At 39.6% G+C, this 21,105-nt stretch overlaps 1 protein-coding gene across 2 annotated transcripts in view; it reads left to right on the forward strand.

Moving 5' to 3' along the window:
• Nucleotides 1-3,992: 3,992 nt before the first annotated feature.
• sh3tc1 (SH3 domain and tetratricopeptide repeats 1) overlaps nucleotides 3,993-21,105 on the forward strand; it is a 35,257-nt gene continuing 18,144 nt past the window's right edge. The window contains exons 1-9 of one of the 2 annotated variants that reach the window (XM_033651652.2): nucleotides 3,993-4,226; nucleotides 6,948-7,019; nucleotides 13,616-13,746; nucleotides 16,196-16,301; nucleotides 16,385-16,525; nucleotides 17,192-17,390; nucleotides 17,534-17,610; nucleotides 17,790-17,985; nucleotides 18,099-18,229. In XM_033651652.2, the coding sequence (XP_033507543.2) occupies nucleotides 4,112-4,226; nucleotides 6,948-7,019; nucleotides 13,616-13,746; nucleotides 16,196-16,301; nucleotides 16,385-16,525; nucleotides 17,192-17,390; nucleotides 17,534-17,610; nucleotides 17,790-17,985; nucleotides 18,099-18,229 (1,168 nt within the window). In that variant the 5' untranslated portion in view covers nucleotides 3,993-4,111. The remainder of the gene's footprint in view (nucleotides 4,227-6,947; nucleotides 7,020-13,615; nucleotides 13,747-16,195; nucleotides 16,302-16,384; nucleotides 16,526-17,191; nucleotides 17,391-17,533; nucleotides 17,611-17,789; nucleotides 17,986-18,098; nucleotides 18,230-21,105) is intronic. The other variant, XM_033651651.2, reaches the window with a different exon arrangement.

Below are 21,105 nucleotides of genomic sequence, written 5' to 3' on the forward strand. Positions count from 1 at the left end.
AGTTAGCAAACAATGTAATGGCGCATTACCGCCCCCAACTGGTATGGAGTGCCGGATCAGGACTCCAGTTGCAGGTGCGGTCATCGCTGTCCTCAAACTGTCTGACCAATCAACTTGGCACCCCAAACGTTTACTTTTTAATGGCGTAACTAATCTATAAAGCAATTCATGTAGGTTACTATTAAGCATTAATGAAGCCATTAGTCACAACTAACAATATAAACCCTTATGTAAAGGGTTACGGTTCTGGTTTCAATTAAATTTAAAAACACACTTGATTATTTTTGTACAACTCTCATGAACAAGCCTATGATGCAAAATCGCGCTACTCGCATCATTCGTGCTGCTTACTTCGCATATTTCACGTCATTTGTGTTGTGTCCATTGCATCTATTGCACCACCCAGCTTCATGTCTAATCACATTTTTACACTGACTTTACATGTAATTCACTTGTTTTGGTGTTTTATTGATGCTTGCTGTGAACACAACATGAGACAGGTGTTGCTGATAGTGACAAGCCCATTGGCAATCATCACCAACTCTTAACTTTACTTCACTTTTAAAGAGCTTTTTAGCCGCTTTTAGATTGTTGCTCTGGCTTTACTGTACTGCCCACAAACTCCACTCTTATCTTAGCCTTTTGCCAGCACATGCAAACAGGTAGTTATTTGCATTGAGAAGACTTTGATAAACCCACATTACACTACCTGCACATTGTGCCTGCCAAGTCTGAACAAAAGAGTCAGAAACTAAAATAACTGATGCCCACAAAGCAGAGAAGGATTATAAGAAGATAGCAAAGTGTTTTCAGATAGCTAGTTTCCTCAGTTCATAATGTAATCAAGAAATGACAGTTAACAAGACCTGTGGAGGTGAAGTTGAGGTCTGGACGACCAAGGAAACTTTCTGAGAGAGCTGCTGATAGGATTGTTAGAAAGGCAAATTAAACCCCATTTGGCCGCAAAAGACCTGCAGGAAGATTTATCAGACTCAGGAGTGGTGGTGCACTGTTCTACTGTGCAGTGACACCTGCACAAATATGACCTTCATGGAAAAGTCATCAGAAGAAAACCTTTTCTGTGTCCTCGCCACAAAGTTCAGGATCAGAAGTTTGCAAAGGAACATCTGTACAAGCCTGATGCTTTTTGGAAACAAGTCCTGTGGACTGCTGAAGTTAAAATACTTTTTTTTTCTGATGCAATGAGCAAAGGTGTGTTTGGAGAAAAAAGGATTCAGAATTTTATGAAAAGAACACCTGTCAGGCTGTTAAGCATGGGGGTGTACTGATCATGCTTTGGGTTTGTGTTGCAGCCAGCGGCACGGGGAACATCCAACAACAAATTCCAGCAAATTCTGGAAGCTGCTTTCAGGGTTTCACACTCACTCTTATAAGTCTAAAGACTCTTGTACTTTACACCACCTGGTCATCTGACAGCTACTGTGTGTGGAGTAAAAATGTAATAAAATGAGTATATGACACCAGACTTGCAGAATGTGTATAACTAAGTGCTGAGTCATCACGTATCTTGTGATTCTCACTGTTATAAATTCCTGAGTGTTTCTCCGTTAAAGAACAACACTGCACGGCTGTGATTCTGAGCTGACAGAGGAACTGACTGGAGAAAAGGAAATGCTGAGTCTGTTCCTGGGATGTTTGAGGGAAAACACACACTCTGGATCAAATACTCACCCACACCCACACAACCAAACACAGGGAGAAACTTTGGGGAAACATTTAGGATAGAAGGAGTGTATGTCTGTGAGAAAGTACCAGAGTTCTTTGGTTATATTTGGGAAACAAGTCTAGCTGGCCTTTATGTAACAGCATGAATGAAATGTTGGCCTCCCCCCCCCCCTGTCCCATTAGTGATTTGGTAATGGAAGGAGCTTTATTTGTTCAGTGAGTGATTATTAACTTGAAAAGTGCACACTTGAATTTTGAGGAGAGATTGTAAGAACTTTTCATACTTGAACCTCACAAAAAGTAAAGACAGGATCTTGTTATTTGAAAGATACAACCTGCAGCATGAATGTAAAGTAAACCAGCAATAACAAACAGAATAAATGTGATAAGGGTTCAGGCCTGTCATTACCATAAAGAGTTTGAGTCAAACTCACCGGAGTACTACAGGAAATTAATTTAGTGTAATTTCAAAATAAGAGCACCATCTTTGTAATTGTAATTGACTAACACTTTTGTATATTTTCTATATTCTGTATAAATAAATAAATAAATAAACAAACAGATATGAATAAACAAATAAAAATCAAATTAAAAAATAATTAACACCATAAAGGAGACTTCCACCAGTGCAACCCCCAAATAAAAAAGTAACAATATAATACAATCACAAATAACAATAATATATACAACAATATGTTAACAATTAAAATATGATAAAATGTGAATAAATTAATGAACAAATAAATAAATATTAATCAACTTCAAGAACAAATAATAATATTAATTGAATCGAGCTGTTTCTCAATTACGACTCCACATCTTCCTCCAAATGAATAATACAAATAGTAATTTTACATACACAGATTCATGAACATGATAAGCTTAGATAAATCAAATAAAAGTGATATAAACAAGAGACCATATTGTGATGGGATCACTCCAGCCACAATACAACAATTTGCAACTTAAAACCATTGTGGGCCAGGCTGTCAGTACATGATATGAGTCATGATTTTTTATCACATTAGTGTTTATTGGCTATTCTGTATATTTGTGGTAGTGTTTTTCCAGAATGAATGCTCAAGCAGATACTTAAAGTTTGTAAATTTTTATATTTTTAACACTACTCTTATAATTTTTGAACATGAACCAAAAAATTTTCTGTAGTAACTCATGCTGTGAAAAATTGCGTAACTCACGTCCATGGTTGAAACTCAGATCGTGACATGTGGTTTGTCCAAGCAGTGTAACCATAGGTAGCTGTTCAAGATGGCGGACCTTTTTGTGCAAGTGCGACTCACATTGACACACGACGTGTGACACAGGTGCTTAAAGAGAGGGGTCCAGAATCTAGAACAGAGGTAGTAACAGAAAAAAATCTAATCTAATAATAACATTCATAAAAATATATTTTTTTTAAATACAAAAAAATACTGAGTCTAAGTATCCAAAATGTTTAGTCAACTGTTAACTTGTTTAAATGTAGGGTTTTTTTTTTCATAAGACATCCTAAATAGCCCACTGAATAATAATAATAACAATAATAATAATAATTATCACCATCATTATCATCATTAGTAGTATATTAGTAGTAGTAGTAGTAGTAGTATTAGTATTATTAGTATTATGGTGCAGCGGTTAGCATTGTGGCCTCACAGCAAAAGGGGTCCTGGTATGAACCCAGGGTTGGGGGGCTCAAAAACCGGGGTGGGGGACCCCCTCTATGTGGAGCCTGCTTGTTCTCCCCGTGTCAGCGTGGATTTTCTGAGGGTACTCAGGCTTCCTCCCACAGTCTAAAGACATGCAGGTTAGGTCAATATTGACTCTAAATTGGCCATAGGCGGGAATGTGAGCATGAATGGTTGTTGTTATTATTATTATTATTATTATTATCATTATTAGTCATTTAAATAAATTGAATCTTCTCGAGGTTCATACTGTTTTGAAGAGGTATCATTCAGTTTGTCTTTTTTATTGGCTAATTATAACAAAACATACTCTATTAACCAGCATAGCATTAGAATACAAAGGCCATATTCAGCAATGCACGTTATCCAAAGGTTTATTCAAATATGAATTCCAACAATATATTTAAACAATCTCCTTTTCAGAAATAAGTTGCTAACCTCTTCTGTCAAAGCAAGGAACCTTTCTGTTAGTTTTGACCTCAGTGTGCATTCATTTTCATTAGACACAGTTAAAAAAATCTGCAAACCATTCCTCTACAGGTCAGTCAAGGTCGTGAAGTTTTTGTAAATACTGTAGGACTTTTATTTTGAAAGGAACCGCCAGGTCAGGTACTGTGGTGAGTCTGACACTCCTGTCTCCTGTACTGGCGCACAACTTTTGTTGGCAGAAGCACGTGAGGATGGTGAGGCGTTGACTGATCACAGGGGAACGGGGACACTGGACAGTTGTATTGGACATGTCAGCCAGGTGGGACCGAGACGCCGGCAGTCGTGGGAACCGGAGAAAAATCTCTCCAGAGGGCGAGCAGCACCGGGAGGTGGCGGAGAAATCAAACCGACACAGCAGAACGGGTAGGCTGTCTCCGTAGATCTATAATAGGAAGTTCAAAGCCAGAGCAATGTGATAAAATTCTGACAATATGTCAACTGATTAAAAACTTTATGTAGCCTAATATTCAAAATTATTTAGTGGAAGAAATGAGCTTAAATGATGTTAGCCTTTATTATAATTTTTGTCTGTATGATATTTTGTTTGGATACACTGATGGGTTACATTTATCTCCTGTGCTTAAATTTTTTTTTGTTTGTTTTTAATCGGTAACACCATTTAAAATGGACCAAAATGAAAGCCACTCCTGAATGGTGCGGGGGAAAAAATCGATACAGCATGGTGTTGCAATATTTTTGTGTGGTAATATTGTAATGTCACACAGGACCAAATATATATTTTTTTATAATATAAATTTTTAATATGACAAATACAAATTAAACATTAGTAGCCTACGAGAATAATATAACCAATTGTTTTTTTCAGTCCAACCAGATACATCTTGCTGCCGCTGCAAAAATGACTGCAAACTTTTTCTTATTAAGTAAAACTAATATTGACAAAGTTTTCATTTGGAGACATAATTTACAATTGAAAAAGGTTATATATTGCAGTATGTTTTATCGCAATACTCAGCATATCACAACATATTTAAAATTGCTAATCGTGACTTAAGCATCATGATAATATCGTATTGTGGATCCTCCGGTGATATCCACTACTCATTATGCATCACTCTTTAAAAAAGTAATAACATGATGTTACTGATTGCTCCCTGCTAACAGTAATTCGTTACATTTCTCGTTATATTACTTTTCCGTTATACAAGTGGTAATTTAATTTAATTAAGTGGTAACAGCTGTGTGTGACCTGTATTTTCCTAAGGCTCTGCCTAAAACATGGAGAGTCAATTATGGGGTAACATTTCATCCATAACATATCCATCCACATACTTCATTACTTCTTTGCATCCTGCAGCTGCCCATGAGTAAAACCTGGTTTTGGTTGTTTAGCACTACAGCCGACCTCTGCGGCTAAGAAGGGCTAACCTTTGGTGGGATGTATTTCCTGGAGCTTCACATTGTTGTGCTGTCAGTTATAGCAAGTGTTTCAGACTAGGGATGCATGATATTGAATTTTTTGCCGATATCCAATATGCAACAACTCATTTGACTGATAACCAATATCGATATATCCACTTTTCCCCTACCTAATTATAGTGATCATAAAGTCTCTTCTGTAGTAGATTTAACATCATATTATACATGATGGCCCACCAGCAGATGGAGACATGACATACAATACTTTTTAATGTATGTAATATTTATTCATTGTGCAAATTAAGAAAAAGTATATTGGCCAGTTCTGATAGTTCATTTTTAAGCCAATATTGGCCGATACAGATGACGTGCTGATATTATCAGCATGATGGCCGATTCCAATAGTTCATTTTCAAGCCAGTATCGGCTGACACCAATGACGTGCTGATATCGTGCATCTCTATTTCAGACAGAAGGAAATGTTTTCTACAGTGGAAAGAGTTTTAGTATGACTACTTGCAGCAACAGTGTTCTTGTTGTTTTTCCTCCCAACAAAATCAAAGTAATGGGAATATTCCCAGTCACTAAGGTAAGCGTTTCCATCTTCTAAACTGCTGCTTTGTCACTCAGGGCACCTTGTTTAAACTGCTGTAGCCTGCCTACTGTTGCTGCTTCCTCTGCAAGCCACTTTGCAACCTGCCTCCACCCCAGCTTTCATGTTGTGTCTGACTTATCAATGTCATTTCTGTTTGTCACTGATGTTTGCTCTGATTGGTTCCCGGGGGGGTCTTTGCTGCTGCATGGAGGGGCAGGGAGGTTTGCTCTCTCTGCCTCAGTCTTTCCTCGTTTACACATGGAAGGGCAGAGATATGTGCTTTCTCTGCTTTAAGGCTTTCCACAGGGGTGCATGGAAGGGCAGAGAAGTGTGCTCTCTCCACCAAGGAAAGGCAGAGAGGCCCCAGAACAGAACCATGCCACCAAATATGATACTGCAAATGGAAATAAAATTGTCTTTAACTAAAGTGGTCCTAACTGAACTAAAATCGCGTTACTGCCCAACACTGGTTGTGATGTCAGAAATCCTGCTGTATATGTCCAGGAGTTAAACTAGGATTTAAATTATCTGTATGCAACATTCAGAGCATTAATATAGCAGTAAACCACTAATTGCTATATTAAGATATAGTAGAGTATCTCCGTGTTGAGAACCATGTCCAGACAAGTCCTACGCTCTTAATTTTGCATAGAGCCCCTTTAACATTTCCTTCTACAGTACATCATTCTGTACAGTGAAACTCAAAAGTCCACAGTCAAGTAAGAGTACGCAATAACTTTGTTTATTTTTCCGTAAAAATTCCATTAGAATACCTACATTACATAATTGTTGATGGGTTAATTAGTGGAGTATTAGTGTTTAATTCATAGTCACACCTGGAGGCTGCCCAACACAATCACAATCTGATCTGAGCAGCACTGGAGCATTTAGAGAACTTCACAATGTCAGAAATTGTTAGGTTCTGTTTTCAGATTAAAATTGTTATACTGCAAACGGTACCTGCAGAGTCCATGGTGTGTGTTCCTTTTTGCTTTTCTGTTTCTTTCCTGTATTGGAAGGAAATGCCACATGAGTTCTGTAATAGTGCCTTAAATAAAAATAAGCCACCTGCAATTTTGGTTACATCAGTGTCTTCATGTTCTCAACAGTGCGTGGTTTCTCCAGAGACGCTGCAAGTCTAAAGGGAACTGCGTCAGCATGCGAGGAAAACTTCCCAACAGGTACCTGTTTTTTTGTTTTTTGTTTCTTTTTGACTTGCCGCTACTGCCACTATTGGTCACTTCACCCGTTAGGTCCAGACTGAAATAACACCTGTAGAGTGGTGAAGGGATGGCATTTATGCCAACATGGAAGTTAGTGGAGCCCTGGTTTCCTCATCAAAAAGCCTATGGGGTATGATTTTACCACTGGGTTTTGCATCATTACAGTAAATAAGTTCTGTGGCAAACTAACATTTATGGTACTTACACATTTTGTTCAGCAAGATAATCTTCACAAATTAACGCCGCCTTTACAATTTTTGAAGTGTAAATGAAATCACCAGAGGCAAAAGCTAATGTTAGGCTATAAATAAACTACACCACGGTCACATGACTTCACATTGCCATCATAATGAAGCTGTAAAGCTGTGTTTAGTGTGAAAATGTTCTGTGGTTGGTTGAACTTGCTCCTCTCCCGCTACCAGTCCACACTCCATACCATGGTCCCTGCCGGACTTAAACAGACTACAGACTGAGCTACTCTTTAAAAATTTGTGCTCAAACCTCATCTAGAGAAATAAATCCTGTTGAATGGGGCTTTAGAGCCTAAAAACAAAATTGTAAGACTGATTCAAAGTTTCTTTAGGATTGTTATCAGACAAGGTGAAGTCAGTGTAAAAATGGTGGTGGTTAGTGACTGCTATCGTGTTCACCATGACAATGCTAATATCCTGGTGTTTGGCAAGTATAATACCCACTGGTTCACAATCTTAGATTAGCATGTTAACATGCTAACATTTGCAAATTAGCATTAAGCATAAAGTACCGTTGAGGCTTATGGGAATTGTCATTAGGCACTTGTTCATAAAACAAAGTACTGGACAATTGGAAATTATGACCTGAGAATACTAAAGTTGGTAGGATTCATCGCCTGGTAATGCTGAACATTCATGCAAGGTTATGTGCCAATCCATGGCTCCATAGATGAGATACTTGAGCTAGATGAAACTTTAGAAGATCTTCAGAGTCTTTAGGGTTTATTCTATTGAGCATAGGCAGAGCCAGGGGGATGACTTTTTGGGGTTCCAGCCCCTAATGTTTCCTCAAAAGTCCAAACTCTATAGAGCGCTACAGAGATGGTGTTTTTCTGTTGCCCGGTGTGAAAGTTAGCATTTCCCTGGTTCCCTTGTCAAAAGCCTGTGGGATTTTTCCATTGTATATTGGATTATTACAGAACATAAGCTCTGTAGCAAACAAGCATTTATGATACACGTTTTGTTCAGCAAGATAATCTTCACAAATAGACACTACTTTTATGATTTTTGAAGCATAAATGAAATTGCCAGAAGTAGAAACCACCACAACGAGGCTGGAGAGCCGTGTTCTATGTGATGACATTCTGTAGTTTCATTTAGCCACTTGTTAGCAACTGCTTTTTTAAAGACACATAAAAGCATCAACATTCATAATGGGAACAAACTGAGACTGCTTGATGTTCTTCTGTTTGGTGCCAGACAGTGTATCCTATTCCAGTGGATCTCTGACAAACCTCCTAAGCTCTCACAGGGTTACAGGGTATAATGGAACTTATTCCTCTGGCAGCAATGACCTACTGGCTTAAGGACAAACCTCTGTTATTTTATAAAACTTGGAACCCCTTTTTGAATTACATTGGTATGGAGAGTGCACAGACTCTACAGAAGGGCCTCTATGGACTTATCTGGTCAGTCATTCCTAGAAAGAACCACACTTGAGTTTTGGTATCAACCAAACACCATATAGTAACACTGTAATGCCTGGATATATTCCTTCAACTGTCAATTTGAGCTTTCAATGTTGTTGTATGGGGTGTTTTTTTTCCCTTATGTTGTTACATATTTCTGTACTTCATATAAATCTTCTTTGAATTTATTTTTACTTATTTGTTTGTTTGTTTGTTTGTTTTTTCACTGTGTGGGGGTTTTTGTTCACCATGTTCTGTATAATATGAGGTGCTTTTATGTTTTTGTACAATGCTTTTCTTGTATAAATTGAAAAAGTAATAAAGATAACTTTAAAAAAAACAATGGGAACAAACTATAAAACTCTCTTAAGATTGTGTTGACCACAGACTTTATTTCAGGCATCTAACCAAAAACCCGTTAAAAAAACCCCCACTGAATTCGAGATGAGGGAATCAGGAGTGCTAAAATGTTAACTCATCTCCTGGTTTTAAGACTCATTTCTGCAGCACTCTATTGGATGCATGTCTATAAAGTTTGGAACAGATATTCATGGTGCCCAGGGGAGGGCAAAGTCACTGAAACTAATGACATCCCCATCAGCCTCGGCTACACTTTGTGTTTTGTGCTGATTTAGCATGCAAACATAGTATACTGAGATGGTTAATTTTATACCTGCTAAATATGTCAGTATTGTCACTGTGAGCATCTTAGCATGGTGATGTAAGCACTTAGCTCAAAACACATTTCTATTAACAGCCTCACAGAGCTGCTAGCAAGGATGTAGTCTGCTAGTGTTACTATCAAATATCGAGTTTTTGTCTTTTGCACGTGTTTTGTGTACAGACTAAGTTAAGGTGACACCATGGGGTAGGGATAATAAGTCAACTGGACAGAAATCTTATACAACGCACAAAATGTCTTTGTGATCATTAGATTTTGATATTTGTTATGTTGGAGAGGATATTAAAAAAAACGAAGTAATGATTAAAATATCGCCTTTAGTAGAACTGTCAACCTCGACGAGTCATAATAGAACACCTGACCTGTAAAACTGAAGTGACCTCAGTGAAAAGTCATGTGGGAAAATTGGAAGTGGTTTATACCTTGAACCTCTGTGTTCCTCTGGAGTCACTTATTAATCTGTGAGTCAGTCACACATTGTTATTATTGACTCAGATCACTAGATGAGCTCATAGGCAGCCAAGGGAGCTCAGTGTCAATGTTTTAATAGTGTGTGGGTTGGCTTTTATTGTGGAAATCTAACCCTATCCATCTAAACATTCACCACAACCACACCACAAAACAACAACGTACATTTTTATTTTTTTAATAGTGTCCATATCTTGCTTAATATTTTCTATCCTGAACCCTCTATAGCTAAAATTAGCATGTTTGGGCATATAGGATAACCTTAACCCTTTTCTTATAATACTGTTCTATTCAATTATAACTTGTATTTGAAAAAAGCTCCCTTTATTGTAACACTGGATTGTGGATCTTGTTTTATTACACTAGTTAAGTGGCAGAAACTGCTCAGCTCATTCTTTTTTTTTTAACAAACATTAACAAGAGAGGTGTTTGTCTAACTGCCTTTGAGGTTAGAAACATAGCAAATTACTCTGCTTGTGGAGATGTACACTATTGCTGTTGATGCTTTAAAAATGAATCTATATTTTACTGCAAGTTTATTTAAGTAAAAGTTAAGTTACATGAGCTTAAATTAAAATAGGTTATGGTATGATGCACTTCCTGGTCTCATTATAGCATCCGATAACTCCACCAAACCACTCAGAGGCCCCTTTTACACTGTCTGTTCGAAGCAGGAATATCGCGCCATTATTCTGCCTCGCAGTTCTGTAGAAAAGGTACGATTGCAGAGGGGACAGAGTTGCCTTGTATCTGAGCGTAGAACAAAGGTAATAACAGCTCTAAAACGAATTCTGTATAAACAAGACAACCAGCGGGACGGAATCATGGGTGGCACAGGGAGATTTTAAAGTTTTTTGTGGCCACTAGAGATTTTTGTGATGTTTAAAAAAGAGACCAAGATAAATCATTTCATGTGACTTACAACCTGTACAATTCAGTTATAAAACAAACAAATCTTTTTGAGGGAAAAAAAATTAAAAAATGAAAACCTATTATAACTTGGTTGCATAAATGTGCACATCCATAAACTAATACCTGATTTAAGTATATTTTTATTGCATAACAGCATTCAGTCTTTTTGGGTAAGAGTCTATCAGCATGCCACATCTTAACTTCACAGCATTTGCCCACTCTTCCTGGTTAAAGCGCTCCAACTCTGTCAGATTGTGAAGACATCTCCTGTGCACTTCCCTCTTCAGATTTTCAGTTAGATTTAGGTCTGGGCTCTGGCTGGGCCACTCCAAAACTTTAATTTTCTTCTGGTGAAGCCATTCTTTTGTTCATTTGGATGTATGTTTTGGGTCATAGTCATGCTTAAAAGGTAAAACTAGCAGTGGGACTCACCAGAGGCCCCATGATATTATATTATTATAATACATTAGTTATGATACAATATTATATTGCAGTATATTGCAAGTTATTACTTTTTTTTCCAGAGGTAAATTATGTCCCCAAAGGAAACTCAACAGTTTTATTGAATGAAAAAAAGATGTTACTCTGTTCATCTCACTTCAGTCATTTTTATCACAACAAAATGTATCTGTAGCTGAAAAAGCAACAGATTATATTATTCCAGTAGGCTACCAAAAAATATCATTTGTATTTGTAATGTCTGTGTAACAATACGATATTAACAAACAAAAATATTGTGATACACGCTGTATCAATTTTTTTCCCCCATCCCTTCCCTGCACCTTGACTAAAGCCCCAGTTCCAGCTGAACAAAAACAACCCCAAAGCATGACGCTGCCACCACCATGCTTCACCATGGGTATGGTGTTCTTTGGTGAAGCACAGTGTTGTTTTTGCGCCAGGCATTCCTTTTGGAACTATGGCCCAAAAGTTCGACCTTGGTTTCATCAGACCATATGTTACGACCCCTAGCTCGTGGTGGGAAAAGGGAAGCAACATAAACCAGTTGTAGTTGGTAAAAGTAAAATTATTTATTAAACAAGGTTTGGCAAACAGAAATTGTGAGGCGAAGCTAAAGGAAAGGGCTGATGGATGCTGCTCAACTTAAAGAAACAAATAGAACCAAAACTAGAGTATTAATAAGGAGACTAAATAAATCAAAAGCAAGAAACAAAATCGCTAACTAACTCTAGACTGGTTCAAAACATAACACAATTAGAGCAGCACCCCTTAACCTAGTGTGTCTAAACAGTAGAGATACCTATCAGTATCAGTATCGATAGTGCAATCAGTTATTGAACCTTACTTTACCTAGCCCAGTCCTATCTATCTAGTGCCTCATATACTTCAATCATTCAAGTTAATGCCACATTAACATTTACATAACTCAAGAGACACGTTTGGCAAGCTGCTCTACAGCCTCCCGATTGATGATCTGGCTGAGGCTTATATAGCCTTGCTCCTCAACTGCAGCCTGGGGATTGGTGGAGCTGATGTGGCACCATGCCAATCCAAATGAAGGAGACGCGGCCATGAGATGGAAGGTGGGGGGAAGGCACACCTCCTCAGCGTGAGCCAATCAGATGCAGGGGATCATACAGCCTGCTCAGCATAAAACACACAACTATATATCAAGTTAAACTATGAGGCAGGGGTACGGCGGCGGTGGCCGTAACACCATAACACATTTTCCCACATGCTTTTTGGAAATTTTATGGGTTTTTTGTTTGTTTGTTTTCTTACAAAATGTAGTAGAGTTGGATGTTTTTCTTTGTAAGAAAAGGCTTCCGTCTTGCAACCCTACCCCATAGTCCAGACATACGAAGAATATGGGAGATCATTGTGACATGTAGTACACAACCAGTACTCGCCAGAAATTCCTGCAGCTCCTCCAGTGTCGCTGTTGGCCTCTTGGCAATCTTCCTGACCCGTTTTCGTCTTGTCTTTTCATCAATTTTGGAGGGACGTCCAGTTCTTGGTAATGTCACTGCTGTTCTGTATTTTTTTCACTTGTTGATGACTGTCGTGTTCCTTGGTATATCTAATGCTGTGGAAATTATTTTGTACCCTTCTCCTGACCAAAACCTTTCAGCAATGAGACTGCTTTGATGTTTTGTTAGCTCTTTGTAGATCACAGCTTAAAATGTAAGATGCAACTCAGTAAATATGAGGAAAATCCTACGAGAACAGCTGAACTTTATTTAGAGTCAGAGTCACTTTAATTGATGGAAGGTGTGTACTGACTACAATTTAACATGAGTTTGAATGTATTAGTTTAAGGGTGCACACACTTGCAACCAGGTTACTATAAGTTATTAATTTTTTGTGTTCTTCCCCCTACAAGATTTGTTTATTTTTCAACTGAATTGTACAGGTTATAATTTACATTAAAGGTGAAAAAAGTTTTAAAATGATTTATCTTGGTCTCATCTTTTCACATCACAAAAACCTGATATTTTAACAGGGATTTGTAGACTTTTTATATCCACTGTATATCACAATAAAGGCTGACACTGTTGTGTTACATGTCACGCCCTTCACGCTTTTTTTGTTTTTGGGATGTCGGCATGCTGTCTAAAATCACACACTGGAGTGGCATGATGCTGCTGTGGTTTGGTTCTGTGTAAAAATGCAAAAGAGGCGTAAATTAGGGACTTCATAGAGGCTCTATAGCAGGATCTCTGTGTAAAACAGGACAAAGTCAGACACCATTACATACTATGTTATCTTATGAAGTGTTTTGATAACAATCCCTTCAATGTGGTTACATCTGTGTTCAGGATGTGTAGTAAGTGGAACATTTGGCATAGTGTCGCTGTGTTGTGTGTTCAGCTCTGCCAGTGCTGCTGGATGTGGTCAGGGGTCCTGACCGCCTTCCTGCAGATGAGGAGTCACAGGAAATGCTGAGAGGGAAACTGCGCATTCTGCAAGCTGACAGCACCAAGGTCAACGCTCTATTCATGGTAAAGCTCATGACACGCACACACACTCACACACACACACACACACACACCCCTACAATTTGGCAATTTAAGTTGTGCAAAAGTCCACTTCCTCCATATATTATAAATGAATCATACTGTAACGGCTGTCTGTCTAAGTGAGTTGCAGTTCTGCCTTCTAGTGGCCAGAATCTAAGCAGCTTAAAGTTTTGTGATAAAGGTTAAAAGGATACTTCTACCAAAATATATTCTTTTGGTGGTTAGAAGCTACAAGTTAGTAATTTTATCCGTCCTGGAGAATAGTGATTGTAGTTGATTTTGAAACTTCTTAAACCACCAGTCGTTCAGTAATGGTCATTATTGATGCACAGTGTTACAGTTACCACATTGATGCAAAGACCAATTTAAAGAGTAACTTTGGTCATTTTTAACCTGGGCCCTATTTTCCCATGTTTTTGTGTCTAAGTGAGTAATAGATATAAGTTTTGAAATTGGTCCAGTATTGAGCGAGAGCAGCGGCAAAAACAGGCTGTAATGTAACCACTCTGGGCAATTTACTCGGTCAATTTACGTCTGCTAAAAGTGATTGTTTTTGTCACTGACAGGCTCAGATTGTTATCTGAGTGTCTGACAATATTATGGAGAGGATCCCCACAGAGATACACCTTTTTGTTAAAGAGTAAGATCTTTTTGTTTCAACAGAAACAGCCCTGAAATAACCATTGCCAAACTCACCAGACTCCATTTAACGGTAATTTTATCATCGTAAAACACACTTCATTCAAAGTCGACAGAAACAAAATAAAAATCTCAAAAAACATCTTGGTTCGTCTTTCCAGTGTTCCAACAATCACCAATTTTGTTTTTGTTGAAATAAACCCTTAATTCACCCAGTCAGATGTGAAAATATGCTGGCTCTATATGTGGTTAAATTACTGTTTATTTATATGGAGTTTGGTGGAACTGGCAATGGTGATTTCGGGATTTTTCCCGAAATCACCAACAATCTGAGCACATCTGAGCAACAATCTGAGCACGTCGTTGACAAAAACAAACACTTACTACATTAGGAAGGAGGAGTGATATGTGCATACATGTATTGATGTATCTGTTTGTGCTTTATATGGATATATGTAGGCATGTGTATACATATACAGTATATGTGTACAAGTGGAACGTTTATTAGTATAGTCTTATTACAACCCCCTCAAAACTGAAATCACATGCTGATCCAACTTCCGTAAATTTTATCATGGCAACTCATGATGTGACTCAGTAGTGTGTACGGCCCCAGTGTGCCTGTATGCACTCCCAACAATGTCTGGGCATACTCCTGATGAGTCGGTGGATGGTGTCCTGGGGGATCTCCTCCAGACCTGGATCAGGGCATCAGTGAGCTCCTGGACAATCCGTGGTGGTACTTGGTGGCATCCGATGCACCAATACGTAACATCCCATAGGTGCTCAGTTGGATTTAGGTCAGAGGATCAAGAGGGCCAGTCAATGGCATCAATGCCTTTGTCATCCAGGAAATGCCTCCACAATCTGGCCACATGAGGCCAGGCATTCTCCTGCACCAGGAGGAATCCAGGGCCCACCACACCAGCGTAAGGTCTGACAGTTACTGTGAGGATTTTATCCTGGTAGCTAACAGCAGTCAAGGTACCATTGGCTCCCTCCAAGGATATGCCTCCCCAGACCATCACTGACCCACCACCAAACCGATCATGCTGGATGATGTTATGGGCAGAGTAACATTCACCATGGCGTCTCCAGACTCTTTCACACCTGTTACATGTGCTCAGTGTGAACCCGCTCTTACCTGTGAAGAGAACATGGTGTCAATGGCAGACTTGCGGATTCTGGTGTTCCATGGCAAATGCCAGTTGATCGATGCCGATTGATTTGTCATAAACATGCACACCAGTAGCCTGCTGGAGGTCATGATTTTTCAGGGCTCTGGTAGTGCTCCTCCTGTTCCTCCATGCACAAAGGAGCAGATACGAGTCCTGCCACTGGGTTGATGCCCTTCTACAGCCCTGTCTAGCTCTCCTCGTGTAATGGCTGGTCTCCTGGTATCTCTTTCATGCTCCTGAGACTGTGCTGGGAGACACAGCAAACCTTCATGTGACTGCATGTATGGATGTACCATCCTGGAGAAGCTGGACTACCTGTGCAATGTGATTGGGCTGCTGGTACCGCCTCATGCTAGAGACAAGGACACTAGCAGAACACAAAACTAGAGAAGAATCAGTCAGGAAGGTTCCCAAATAGACAGATTGAAGTTTAACTGACTTGGTGTTATACTGTTTTGCAGTGTATTTTAAATAGTATACATAATTTGGAGGTGAAGCTTGAACCAAAAGAAGACTATATTTACTCACGGACATATTCTTGAAAAAAAATGACATTCACATCAGAAATATCAATACAGAGGTATCATTTATTAACCCTTTTCTTTTCTCTGTAGGAGCTATCCACTAATCTCATCTCCATCAACAGTGAAGAAAAAGTGATTCTTGTGACATTCAAAACATTTGAGGAAATATGGAAGTTCACCACATATTACACTCTAGGTAGGTTTGGAATTGTGCTGCCACTGCTGTTGCTGCTGTAAGTAAAAATGACGTCACTTGTGCCCTCACCTCCTCCCCTCTAGGTTTCCTGGGTCAGTGTATGGAGAATTTGTTGTTCGACCAGAAATTCTGGCTCAATTCTTTGGAGGAAGACATCGCAATCGAGGTTTCCATTCAGGAGGAAACTCTTAACCTGATCTACAAAGGCATCCTCATGCAGGAAGGTTTGACAGAGTTCAGCTTTTTGTGCTGCTCTTGCATATTACTTCAGTCACTCAAATCAGAACATGCTTATTACCCAAAAACTACTGTATAATAAGTTTGCTTCTTGCACCAATAATTACCTCAAAATGATCTAGTAAATAATATACAACTGAAAAATAAGGCTTAACTTTATCATCATTATATTTTGTGATGTTAAAAATAGAATAAAAATGGAATAGGTCAGGACCACTTTAGTCAAAGAAAACTTTATTTCCATTTGCAGTATTATATTTGGCGGTATGGCTCCGTTCTGGGGCCTCTCTGCCTTTCTTAGGTGTGTGCAGAAAGCCAGAGGTGGAGAAAGCAAACCTCTCTGCCCTTCCATGTGCAAACAAGGAAAGCCGGAGACAGAGAGAGCAAAGCGGTTTACTGAGGAGGCAGCAACAGTGGGCAGGCCAGAGCAGTTTAAATAGGGCGTTAGTTGCATACAAAGGAATGGTGATCTATCAGCTGACTCCCTTCCATCAATCAGCTGATCCAACAGTTGATTGGGCTGTTTGAGATCAGCTGATGTAGCTGGGATGTGAGCTGAGCTTGACATCATGTCCTGCCTGAACTATTTCACACAAACACACACACACACACACACACACACACACACACACTTACTATTTCTCTGTCTTCAGGTTCATTGTTTGCTAGTTGTAGTACCAACCAGATGTTTGACAGCTCCACCTCTGGAGGTGACCTGTACCTGGAGCAGGGAGATATAGCCCAGTTTGAGCCTCCCTTCCTGGGCTCAGGATGGACAGTCCTCTGCCTGGCTGACGGAGCCAGAGGGACAGCACCCAAACCTGCTCTGGAGCTGGTCGTCCCTTTTTATCAGTGAGTCACATTAACACACAGCTGTCACATCAACACACACTGTGCGGACTAACAGTCTCATATAGGTGATTGTTACTGGTGTCACTGATCTGTGACTATACAGTATACATATAAGATGCTCACATGATCCCATCTGTCCACAGATGGTTTCTCAAATCCTGTGCAGAGAGCATTTTAGTTGGTGATGGGAAACCTGCCTGTGACTTCCCTCTGCAGTTTGGTAAGTGCAGAAAACCTAATGATATAAAATAAGAGAAATTAATTTCTATTTCTATTTAAATTGACATTTCAACTTGACTTTTGAGCTGCTTTAATATCCTGCACTTTAAATGAAAGCCAAAGAGTGGTACTTAAAGTTATGATTTAACTAGTCTCATGTTATCCTCCTCCTTTGTTCAGCCAGAGGAACCTGTCTGGCCACAGAGGAGTATGATGCTGAGGGCCCAGATGAGCTGAGTGTGGTATCCGGCGATCGCATCATCATTGTGGGGCTTCTGGTGTCCTGCTTTGATTGGTTCACAGGGAGGAAGGAGGCGACAGGAGAAGTGGGTCTGGTCAAGACAAGCCTGGTGAAACCATCCACGGACATTTACAAGTGGGTGCAGGAGTATTACTGTGTTAGCCATATTAACAAAACATACATTAAATCATTTTACAATAGAGCATATAAAAATACTGTGTCTTGTCCTGTGCTTGTCACCCTTCCAGCTCAGAAGATATCTTTTTGGACAGAGAGGACAGGACATTGTTCAGTCTGCAAGAAGGCAAAGTCATAAAGGAAACAACTGCCTTATTGAAGGAGAAATCTCAAAATGATATTGGTCATAGCTACAAACTGGGTGAGGCAGAAAGACTCACAGGTCACACTGATTTACTGTATACAGATTTGTGTCATGTGTCCACAAATTTCAACAAGTCATCCAAACTAAATGGCAAAGTATGTTGTCATTGCTCATATAAACAACCCATATGAGCATATTCTGATCTGTCACCTCTATTGGCAGGATGACATGCCATTGCCTTCTAAAACAGTTACAGATGACTGTACAAGACCAAGGGCCATGTTGTACACCTGGCGCACAGTGCAGTGCAAATGTCATTGCTAGTTTCAGGCCAATGCAGTTGTCATTTTCACTGCCAGCACCCATGCTGTGGAAGAAGCAAATGCACTTGTGCCCATCTGTACGCTCATAGGCATGTAGCTTTTAAAATGAGGTGGTGCATGCAAAGTTTGAAAATAGCAGAGATAAGAGCAGAGCTGCTATCTGACTTCACATTAAGAGAGATGCTGTGTGCATTTACAGGATCAGCTTGTCTTTGATTCTGTCAGAAGCTAAAAGTTTAATTATGTTTCCTCTGTCAAGTTTGTGAATACAGTTTTTAGTTTTGCTGCTCAGATATCCCACAATATTTGCTGCAGTGACATCACTGCTCTTACTGCATTACTCTCAGCAGGAAACTCCAAGCTTCTCCAATTTAATTAATAACAGCAGGCAACCTGGCTTTTAAGGGGAATGGGAGATGGCACTCTAATTGGATGAATTCATGTCACACTCAAAACACACTTTGATTAAGTAAGAGACAAAATAAAACCCCTTTGCCCCCTTTGCCTTCATTTGCAGTCAGATTATGCACTATTCAAACAGCAAAAGTGAAGTGTGACACACCTGAATGCACTTGCGCCATACACTTCAGAGACCATGTGCTATAGACGCTTTCGAGACCTACGTCATCGCCTCTACAGGATGCGCGCACAACAGGGCGGCAAAACGCTGGATGGAGTTTTGTGCCCACAGTCTCGAGTCCCATGTATGAGAGCAGCGGATTTGTTATCTTTTCTTTATATAATTTATTAACGTTAACTTTTTGTCATGTCTTCCTGTTGTGTTGTGGGATGCCAGAACAGATCTAGTAAAAACAAAGAACTTAAATTTTACCGGATTCCAAAGGGCAAAAAATCCTTCAATGCTAACCAGAGAAGACCATCTAGCCTTTTTGGTTTGTGGAAGCTGATTTGTTTCAGTGGAGCTGGCTGGACCTCTCTCCTGGACATCTTCCACATGCACGGTCCTGATGTACAGGACGCCTTCTCTGTCCTCCCCATCCTAACATAGAGCTCAGTCTTAAAGAGCACTGCTGCTGCATGGCTGCAACATGACCCTAGCCTGCAATGTCAGATAACAAAATGACAGGACAACAAAACTGAGCCTTGCCAGCAAATGCATAAGAGGTAATTTACTGGCTATCTTAACACACTGCAGTTGTAGCTTATAGGCCCGTTTCCACCGCAGGAACTTCAGGGTAAATTTACGGGGCTGGGGCCGTTGGTGCGTGTCTCCACCGCAGTAACCACCCCCGAAGGACAGAGTTCCGGAATTTTTACAGGGGCTAAACAAGTCCCTGCCCCGGAGTAGGTACTCAGAACGGCCCTGAAAAACTCCTGGCTGGGGCTTGGGGGTTACTTGGTGCTGATTGGATATACTCAAGGCGGAATGTGACGTCAACAGAAAGCAACAAAATAAAAAACTCAGCAGACGAGGGTTAGCTCATTCATGGCTTCCACCGCCATGTAAACAAACTCAATAACCGGCCCGTGAAAAACATATTTTTTTCCGGCAGATATCTTAGTTACAACGTGATTGAACTAGCAAAGCAGTTTTGTGTTGCTATGTGTGGTATTTATTCAGTTTTGGGAAATCACGATGTCTAGAAAGCATCAGCTGACAGGGACAGCTAACAGCAGCAGCAAAGCTAACATCAGGACATCATCTGTTAAAAGCCTCCCGTTGTCGGATACAACATGAAACTACTCCAATTAGCTCAATCATGTTGTAACTAAGACATCCGCTGGAAAAAATATTTTTGGATATGCATAAATATCTGGCCACTGGATCGTGGGCCATTTGGTTGGATCGTCCACCCATTCCTTTGGATATGGATGCGGAAGTCTTTCGCCGTTGGCTAATATTAATTTGTTTGAATACCATTCCCGATCCTTGGGATTGAGCGACTTCACATATCTCCCCAGCTCTGCCATGTTTACTGCTGCCCTGTTGTGCATGCATATCGAGTCACGTGATCACTATTTACCAGCACTCAAGGGGTCTATAGGTTGTTTAAATGGGGTCATAAGAGTCTACGGCCATGCTTGCAGCTCTGTGAGGCTGTATGGCGCAGCTGTGCTTTGAGCTAAATGTTAATGTCAGCATGCTCACAATGACAATGATAACATGCTGAGGCTAAGCAGGTATAAAGTTTACAATGTTCATCTTAGTTTAGCGTGTTAGCATGCTAACATTTTCTAATTTTTGATGAACTCAAAGTAAAGTTGAGACTGGTAAGAATATCATTAGCTTTTCAGATATGTAGTCATAAACTTCAGCATTGGACAAACTGAAATTTTCACCAGATGATGGCGCTAGATGAAAAGTCAGAAGGTTACCAAAGTTATTACAAATCATTCTGAGGGGAACATAAATGTGTGTCCCCAAATTTCATGGCAATCCATCTAATAGTTGTTGAGATAGTTAATCAGATAAGGGAAACCTGTTGGTGTTGCCAGATGAAAAGTCAATGGATCACCTAAAATCATCTTGATTCATCATATAGAATCATGTATCTGTAAAGTTTAACCGATCCAATAGTTTTTAAAGATATATATTGGCATGCAAAAGTTTGGGCACCCCTGGTCAAAATCTCATTTACTGTGAATAGT

This window comes from Epinephelus lanceolatus, chromosome 22, assembly GCF_041903045.1.
Source record: "Epinephelus lanceolatus isolate andai-2023 chromosome 22, ASM4190304v1, whole genome shotgun sequence".
Classification (NCBI taxonomy): Eukaryota; Metazoa; Chordata; class Actinopteri; order Perciformes; family Serranidae; genus Epinephelus; species Epinephelus lanceolatus.